This window comes from Phaethon lepturus, unplaced genomic scaffold (assembly GCF_000687285.1).
Source record: "Phaethon lepturus isolate BGI_N335 unplaced genomic scaffold, ASM68728v1 scaffold9524, whole genome shotgun sequence".
Taxonomy (NCBI): Eukaryota; Metazoa; Chordata; class Aves; order Phaethontiformes; family Phaethontidae; genus Phaethon; species Phaethon lepturus.
In genome coordinates, this window is record NW_010532640.1 from 2,634 (window position 1) to 12,148 (window position 9,515).

Genomic DNA, 9,515 nt, shown 5'->3' on the forward strand with positions numbered 1-9,515 from the left:
TCCTGCTGGCTTATGAGGGGAGAAAGATTTAAGATCTTGGCACAATGCTGCAGAAATTTTTCACTTCAAATGAGCTGTATTTATTAGCTGGTGTGACAAAAGCTTTGCTAGGGAGACGAGAGCCTTAAAGTGTAAAAGTCCAATTATACAAATGTTACGCATATGTATAACTACATTTGCTGTGAAATGAGTGCAGGTTTTCAGGAATAATGGTTCTTTATGCTCATATGCTCTTCTGCATCCTAAAACAGCTTAGTACAATTGAGAAAAACAATGTCCACCTTCATTGACAAAGGCAAATAAGTTAGGAGTGTAAAACCAATGAAATGAAAATCTGGAACAGTATGATTTTGTCGAGTGATTTCTTTGTCTTTCCTCAGATGAATGTTGTTCAATTTTTAAGGCTTTTTGTAAGTTTTGTAACAAAACACACACTATCAAGAGTTTGAGCAAATATTCGGATTTTGTACACTTATTAACTTTAAAACTCATTTCAAGGGACACTGAAGCTCATCTATCCCAAAACATCAGACCTCTGCAGCAGCTTAGAGCTAGATAAAATTGTTTCTAGTGCACTCCAGGTTCTCCTCCCCTCTCTTTTCTTAATTTTATGTCTCACCATAACAGAGGGTCTATTTGCATATGTTTGTTCCTAATGCTTGTTCATTATATCATTAATGAATTAAGCTATTTAAATCTCCAGTGCCACTTTTGAAATATGCATTGAGGTCCAACCTATTTAAATCTGCAGACTCATTATGTAGAAATTTCTACCCACTGAATTTCAACGCCTCACGCAAAGATCTTTTAACTCTATTCTCTGATTAAACAAGCCGTTTGTAGTTGGGTTTGTCTCTTCTATATGGTTCATTTGCAAGAACAAATTCCCGCCTTCAAAGTCTTTACAGGCTTGCAAAATGAAAAAACTATTATTTGCAAACTTTGTCTTTGTAATGCTCATTCATAATCTGTTAAATCACGATGTGTTTAGAAGGCTACAACATGCACAATCCTGTTTCAGAGTATTTGGCATTGATTTTAATTTTTTTTGCTGAAATTGCATCTGTATGTAGAGGCTTTCTCAGCTCCAGTGTTTCAGAATGGCCCAGATAAAAATGGATTCAATCTTGGCTTTGCAAAGAATCTTCAGCAAGTGTTTGGAGAAGAAAAAAAGCTCTGGTTACTACCTATTGCCTCTAGGTAAGTAATTATCAAGTCAGTGCTAAAAGCTGATGCAATTAACTGAAGGGACTGAATTCTAAATATCTGCCACAGCCTCATGTGTTACACCTATTGTTGTGTGGCTTGGCTGACTACTGTCGTGCATCATTGTAAATGCACCAACAGACATCATTTGTGTTTATCCTGTCTACCAGAAGTGTGGAAGAGAAAGCTTTTTGAGGGCTAAATGCGCTGCACAGGGTGTCGGAACTCTTCCTGGACTCCTGTGGCACATGGGTGTTCACTTCAAAGATGCAGTTTTCTTTATCTGTCAGATTCCTCTACCTGAAACCAGAGTTTACATTCCTTAATGTAGGGGAAAATGTTGTGGCACTTAGTAGACCGGTAGTAAATTACACTGTAATTTAATTCCTTTAGTAATTGGGCACAATTTAAAATAACTTTCTGGCACAGCAGTTCACAACTTTTTTGAGCAGCTATGTATAAGTCTAAGGCCCAGTTGCATCCCCACTGCCATCAGTTTTCCACTCTTAAGTATAGTTAAAGGGAAAAGATTAGCAGAGAAAGCTTTTCTGTTAACAAAAGGCAGCATTGAGGTGCTAGTCAGAGGCACGTGGCCAGTGTGTATAGTAATCACAGGGAGAACGCTTGGGTTATTTTCCTTGCACAAAGACAAATCATCAGAGGAAAAAGGCACTTCAGCTATTTTTACAGTTTTGTGGGTTTTGGGGGTTTTTTTGTACATTTTTACAGTTTGTCTATGCTGCTGGAGGTTAGGGAATCCAGTATGGCGCAGACCAAGCTAGAACATCTAGTTTTTAACTTCATTCGTTTACGTTACATGAATTTGAATGTACTCTCAAACTCTTGTTTGATATCCAGATACACAGTAGTAAAGTGAAAAAAAAAAAAAAAAAGATTTTGCAACTTTAGGTCTTTGCAGAGGTTTGGTTTTTTTTTCCATTTTGCGTACAGGTTTAGGTCACAGGAAGGTGGGTCTTTTATTTGTCTTTCAGTAACATCTAACTAAGGTTTGGGCCATTTTCTATTGGGTGTCATTCAAATACAGACGTGTAATTTCTGCCCTGAAGAATCTATGATATACATTGATGAAATTTATACCTAGGTTATAAATTGTGCCTTCTACATAAATGTTTTCCTTAGTTCCCCCCTTACTGTTAGCTGTCTACAAGTTAATTTTTTTCTGTTGTTTTTCTGTATCCAAATGACTTGATCCAGTTAGGCACATTTAAGTTCTGCTAAAAATGACTGAATTCCAGGCTATAGGTTTGAACTTTTATTCTCCAGAGAGCTTGAAGGAATTGAGGACCAAAACTACTCGCTAGTAAAACTTTGTATTTGAGCTGCCACAAAACCACAGTATTTTTCAAAACTTAAAAATCGTTTTATGTAAACATTGGAAATACAGGCAACAGAAAACCTTGTTTGTAGATAAAACACGTAGAGATTGTCATTCTTCAGAGTCACTTGCTGATTTTTACAGTATCTTTCTCTGACTTTTTCCATGCAGCCAGGGCGATGGACATTTTTTCCCAATGAGAGCTTTGTGTGAAGCTCAGAATCCTCTCCTAGCAAATGAAGAGCAGTGGGAAGATGATGGAATAGATGAAGAACCTCATGGTAAGGTAACACTAAAGGAAAGTAGTTGTATCGGTGACTAATGGATGAATTATAAGGGCTAATCAAATAAAAAACCTCTGTTGGCTAAGTCACTTGGTAGCTCTGACTTGACTAATGAACACAGACTAAAAGTAAGACCTACTTTGGAGTCAACTGTTTTGTTGCGTTTTTTAGTAGCTTTCTACTTGCAAGTAAATGAACTGAGAGGTTTTTACAAGTTACAGAGAGAAACTGAAATTTCTGTGAACTGGGCGTATTTATACGTAAGTGTTGCTGCATGCAGCACAGTTACTGGAGACATAAAGTTGTGCCTGTAAAAATGGAGTAAGCTGCTTTTTAAAGTGCATTTATCCTCTCAGAGTGTGTGAAAACATGCATGCAACACCAGAATGCAGTGATACATTTAGGAAACTACTTTGCTCAGCTTTACCACAAGAGTAAAGTTGATTTGGTTTTGATGCCTGCCTAGCTATGTGCTAATCTCCATGGGAGAAATACATGTGCTGAGAGCAATTCTAGGTGAACTGGCATGTTTGTACGATGGATTTGATCAGTTTCTCAAATGCAAACATAGCTTTTATACTCTGGATATCCTATTAGAAAAAAGAATTTATATGTATATCCATTCTCTGATGGTTTTTGTTAGGTGGATCCAAAATTTGTTTCATGTTTTTTTACTGTTACATTTCTGGGTTTAAACTTGATTTTTCTTTTTTCCTTGCATATTTGCCTCCAAGCTTTGGTCTTTGGAGAATACAGTATGTATCAGAATACCAGGGTTCATGTCAGAGACCCCGGTTACCAAGTTTGAAGGTTCAGAAATGCTGTCAGCAAGTTAAGCAAGGGCTCATATTTTTTCCTGTGGACCAAGGATGCCATCCACAGGTTCGTTTTAAAAGAAATATGATAGTGTCACTCTTCTTTTCCCTTCAAGGAATGGTGAAAGTGCTAATTAATTCTCAGGTTACTACAATTAGTGGATCAGGCAAGTATACTTGGAGAACCGAATATCACTGCCTTACTGTTCAGAGACATGATTTCCGTAGTCGTGCTCTCTATTGCCTCAGAATAGTTTTCAGAAGCTTTGCTGATAATGTTCCCTTTCAGGGTATACATTTTAGTCATATGTGCACACCATATGTCTGGGAAGCTGTGAGGAAGTCTTGGTTAAAGGGAACAGCAGAAACTTTTCAGGTGAACGTTTTTATCCATGTGCAGCGTAGTGTGCAATGGGCTCTTTAATCCTAACAGCACAGTATTTTCTGGTCAGTCTCTGGTTAGGTCTTACCTGCAGCTGTTAGTTCAAGTTATTCCACTGCAAAATAAAGAGGCTGTGTTTTTTCCACGGCACACTTCACATACTGCTGGGAAAATACACTCTCCGGGATTTTGTTGGTAGGACTAAAGAGGCTTATTTCAGCTTTTCTTCAGATTAGCTGCTTTACTTTGTATTTCTGTGTTAGAAAACTACCTGTTCATCCTGTTTTGTTCCATACATTTTGGCAGCTACAATGTAACACAGATTGGCTTTAAAAATAACAAAATATGGTACCTCTGTGTATTGTTAATGATGCTTAAAATAGCTCCTTTAGGAATGAGTCAGAACTTCATCCAACTTTTACAAAGTGTGAATTCTCTGAAGAAAAATTAATTCTTAACTATGAAAACATTTGACAGTGAGATGATTTTTGGCCAGGTCAAACCCCAGAATCTGAATCTGGAGCTTATATAAAGTCCCACAATTTATAGTGCTTATAAAATAAATGACATTTACAGGCAGTTGAACTACATGATAGTTGTAAGTCCCTTCCAACTGAAATATCCCATCCGTCTTTCTCAGTGAAAAAATAGGTTGCAATCTTTTTCCAAGAAGCTGTAGAACTGTAATATTGGTAAAATTAGAACCTCTTACTGTAATGTAAAAGCCAAACTGAGCCTATACGAAGTTACAGACAAAGTGAAAAACCGGGCTGAACACACGCTGTGAGTAGACAGATAGCTGTTAGTGTGTTCATGATTGGAGACGTTTTAATTTTTTTGCTAGTGGCTGTGAGGTAAAGGTGGGAACTACAGATAAAATAATCCCCTAGAGAAGGAGATTGTGTCCTTTTTATGTCTACAAATCGGTGATGTGGAACTGGAATTCAGCTGCTAGAGCAAATGTTGGGGGAAGTTCACTTCCTTTTATTTTTCTTACAAATAGGCTCTCGGCTCTCAGTCTGAACAGCTGAATTTTGCAAGCTGAAATCCCACATGGAGACTGGGGGGAGTATGTGTGGTTGGGAGGGGAGGAAGCTGACACCCTTCCCTGGATGCTTCTGTGGCCGGTGCTGCAGGACTGAGAGAAGCTGCGTCGCAAGGGTCAGCTATTGGCCCTGCCGCTGATGCAGTTTCGTGAGCAGAGCACTCACCAAAAAGCTCCACAGCTGGCAGGGTGCCTGAATCTTGCACTCTGCAAGTTCCATGGTCCTCCATGACCACCAGGCAGGGTCACAATTGATTGAGGAATCACAGAATCATTTATATTGGAAAAGACCTTTAAGATCATGGAGTCCAACCATATAACACATGTATAGTATTTCTGAGTAAGTAGTTTTGTGATACAGCATAAATCCATCTCGGGGGGCATTTTGCTCTAAGCTCTTGACTGCACCATTCTGCTAGCACAGATAACAAATGTCTGTGTATCATTTTGATTGCTATAAAAGATGTTGAGGAAGAGGGAGTCGTGCAAGAAAAGGTACCAGGTTTGTTCTTTTTCCTATTACCTAGACATTAGGCAAAGCAGGAGTTGAGGAAACATGAAGGTTCAGATTTTTCAATCCTGCAGCCTTAGGAGATGGCACTGCCAGCTGCACCAAGATCAAAATAATAACGGCCCTCTTGTATTTAAGTGGGGTCTCTCGACTCCTGGAGTTTTGCTGGTAATTGCTTGTGCACTTGTGTTATGTAGCAGGAGTAATGAAGGGTCACCTCATCAGTCGAGTCCCTCACTCCAGGCTTGTGCAGAAAAGAGAGAAACACCACAGAAATAATGAAAAAAGGACGAGCTGGATTAAATGTTTCTTTCTGTAATGTTATTGTGCGTAACTGCATTATTGCAGTGTTGTGCTTCCACCCTGGCTACATGGTCTGCATAAAGCACGGCATTTTCAAGCCCCCACAATTGCAAAATTATCTCATGTGTGGGTACTGGGGGAGATGAGCGCTACGGGGACTGGGAGATTCAGGAGGAGAGGACAAGACCAACTGAAAGCAAGGAGATGAGGTAGCTTCATCTAGGTCCCTCTTATCCCCAGGGTTGTCCTTTGTTCTGTGATATGGGTGTTTAAATGAGCCCTTCCTGATTGGATTTTTTTTTTCTCCTTAATCCTGGCCTTGATAAGGCTTTTATTGTTTCATGTAGGGTGAAAAGTATTGTAGGGAACCTTTTGTTTCATTTCTTAGCCAGAGACTGAAAACACTTGCTTCCAAATCAGTGAATTCTTTTTCAGATTTATTAATGCTCATCCCTTATTCACAGGCATCTGTTTAATCTGTCAAGCCAGAGAGCTACCCCGAATCACATGCTGGCAGCTTATAAGGTTATCATTTTTTTTCCAAAGAATTCATCTAGAATGTATTTGACATGTTGGTTGTGGGTGTGTCAGTGCTGTGAATGCTTGCACCCTTTGCCTTGTGGAGCCTAGGACAGGACAGCCATTTACAGCAACATCTCATCTCTTTGATTTATTAATTTAATCATGTGTTTCAGCTGAACTTGTACGAAAGGCTTCAGTATGAATCAAATCTTTTCCAAGTTGTTCTCATCTGCACTAAGTAACATCTTTCCAGCAGAAAGCAGCGTAACCTGAGTAATAGGTGGAAGCTGGTTGGGGTGATGATGCTCCAGGTGTCTGAAGGCACGTGATTTGAATTTAAATTCAAACTGGTGGGAGTCTAATTAAAGGGGCTTGATGTCCTGAGATATCAGCTAATTTGGCATAGCTGTCCTGTGAGTAGAGAAGTCATCTGTTGTGACTGTAGGGATTGAATTTCTATCGTCGAGAAATTTAAAAAGCTAATTAAGATGTTGGAAACGAGCAGAGATTGCTCAGACAGTACAACGGTGTATTGGCAAATTCAGTAAACTCACACAAAAGACTAAGTTTGCATCTCTGGATTTTAGGCATGATATAAATCGTTAAATTGTGTCTGACAGAAGAAGATTAAGTTAAAGCAGTGCTAAACCCTGCATCAGCCTTATAATCAGTTTTGAAATGGTGAAGGGGTACCCATGTAGGAATCTGCATCAGTTCACCTAAATTAATCGGTGAATATATTTAGTAAATCCAATGTGGTTTTGTATGTGGATCAGACCTGCAGCTGCTAGATAATTAGATGAAAAAAAAAAAAAATCCTATAAAAAGTTGGTGGTGAAATTTCAGTGACACTAATGTCCCAGAGCCAGCAAGTCTTCTATATCCTTTTATCAGTTCCCTGTGGCATTCAGACCATACATAAAGGTATGCAGAACAAAGGGCTGTTCTCTGGAAGTTCCCATCCGAATAAACGGATTAGATTTTGCATGGTGAAATAGATGTCTATGCTAATAAATATGAAAATAGCCTGATAATGGAAATAGCACTGATTCTTTTTATGCATAATTAGGAAACAAGAGGCCTAGGCAAATTTATTTATCGTGTATGTATCACTGAGTGGTAAGGGGGAAGTGTTTGCTTTCTGTTTTTCTTTCTTTATCTTCTATATACAGAGAAAATTAATTTAGAGAAAATTAAAGAAAGTTCTGTGGCAAATTGATTTTTGACAGTGCTTGATGCCATTCTTGCATTTTGACCATCATGTCTTACGACAAGCTCTGGATCTCCAAACTGAACAGTGCGAGATCGGTATAAGATGTCTACAGAGCAATGCAGTTTTGAAATCCTGTTTTTAGCGGGCATGGGAACAACTCGGGAAGTATGAATTTAGGAATTGGATCTTATTCCTGTACCTGCCACAGAATTTTTTTTTTTTTTTTTTAATAGGACAGTGTGTTTCACTTAATGATGTTTTGCAGAAATACAGCATGATAACCTTCCTGTCTCTTAGGCAGGTTATGATGGTAGATTTATGCATATAAATTGCTTTGAGTTTCTTGGGTATTAATTGCTGTAATAACACAGTTCTACAGTAGAGCAAAATGTTGTTGCCTATGATGCTGTTTCCATTGAATATGAGGTATGAGCTGCTTTCAGGCCAGCTGTCATTTTAAACGATCTCCACTTAGTTGTAGGCTGCTGTTAGATTGACCTCGAGCTTCTTCCTCCTCTGATGAAACAAGCCCAACTGTTTCAAGCTCTCTACACAGATTTAAAGTAGAAATTTCTGTGATGTTTACATATGGCTAAGTCTGACCGCCACAGCGTTCAGCTTTCCAAGATTTGGGCTGAAACTGTGTGTCTTCATAGAAAAATGACGTTTTTATTTTGCAAGTGAAAATGTTTAGGAATAAACTTACCATGAACGCATGAAACGTATTACTGTATATTTCTACCATGGCTGTATTAAGCCAACGTAATTCAGAGAACGTGATTTCCTGGTTCATTAAGCTTTGGTACCCTCACTCCCATCTGACAGAAGGGTTTTAGGAGACTGCGTTGTAGGCACAAATGATGCTTTACTCTTCCTTCTTTTCTCATCACTGCTTTTCTTTTTTTGTAAGGCATCAGCAAATGAAGTGCTCTAAGCTTAGAGTTTTCAGATTCCATCTTGCACAACAGAAGTAAACCAGTATAATTTGCTAACTGGAAAGGCCTTAAATGTTCCATTAAAATGGAAAGATCTTGTTTTGTCTTTAAAGCAGGCTTTAAACCTTGTGACACAGTTATGAAATAGATAAAGCCAGTAACAGAGTAATCTCAGTTTAAAAACTGCTGCTCAGTCATCTCTGACAAGTGGTTGTCTATTTTTATTTGGAATGATTCTTAAAAACACGCTCCCGTACTTAGTGAAAAATATATTCTCAGTGAGAAAACCAGGTTTACTTACCTCTAACTACTTTGTTTTTCATTGTATAGATTCTGGTGAAGCTTCATCCCTTGCCATAGAAAGGGAGACATAGCAGTGTGAAAATGCAGCAGTATAAAGCTTGTCCAGAAAGGTCAGTACTTCTTTCTTCACTTCCTTCAAAACAGCCGCTCTGCAGGGAAATCGGTGGGTAACATCGGACAGGTTTTGACTTTAACAGTGGCATAGCCCACCGTGCGCGGGCAGAGTCATCTAACATGCTGAAGGCTGCGGAGCGCAGCCATTCTGTTGATATTCAGCGAGGACCCCACGCTGCCATTCTACTGACAGAGCGGAAAACCAGCGTTTTTCCCTGTCGTCCCACATGGCTTTACAGCGGTGCTCAAAGTCAAGATTAGTCAGCATCTGTTGCTCGTCAGATCAGTGCTTATAGTTGCACATTTTTCTTTATTTCACTTTCAGCTTCCTTCTCAGGAGTCAACATCCCTTCTCTTGGCATGGACTTCTGTTTTGAGGGGCAGAAAACAAGTGTATCTTCAAGATGAGAAGAATCATGAAGTATCATCTGATTGGAATCTGCTTTCTGGAGTGCTTCTCCAGAAATCCTGCTATCCAGATGTTTCAAGGCTTTATAAGTTTAAGTTACAGAGTGAACAGAACAGTTTTATAGAGTGATTCTGGCC

General features: G+C 39.0%; 1 protein-coding gene across 1 annotated transcript in view; it reads left to right on the forward strand.

Moving 5' to 3' along the window:
- Window positions 1–8,926, forward strand: part of LOC104619126 (palmitoyltransferase ZDHHC15-like) — a gene marked incomplete at its 5' end in the record, with an annotated part of 11,554 nt that extends 2,628 nt beyond the window's left edge. The window contains 3 exons of the mRNA XM_010284903.1: window positions 1,074–1,200; window positions 2,714–2,823; window positions 8,883–8,926. Of these exons, the coding sequence (XP_010283205.1) occupies window positions 1,074–1,200; window positions 2,714–2,823; window positions 8,883–8,926 (281 nt within the window). The remainder of the gene's footprint in view (window positions 1–1,073; window positions 1,201–2,713; window positions 2,824–8,882) is intronic.
- Between the last annotated feature and the right edge of the window lie 589 nt (window positions 8,927–9,515).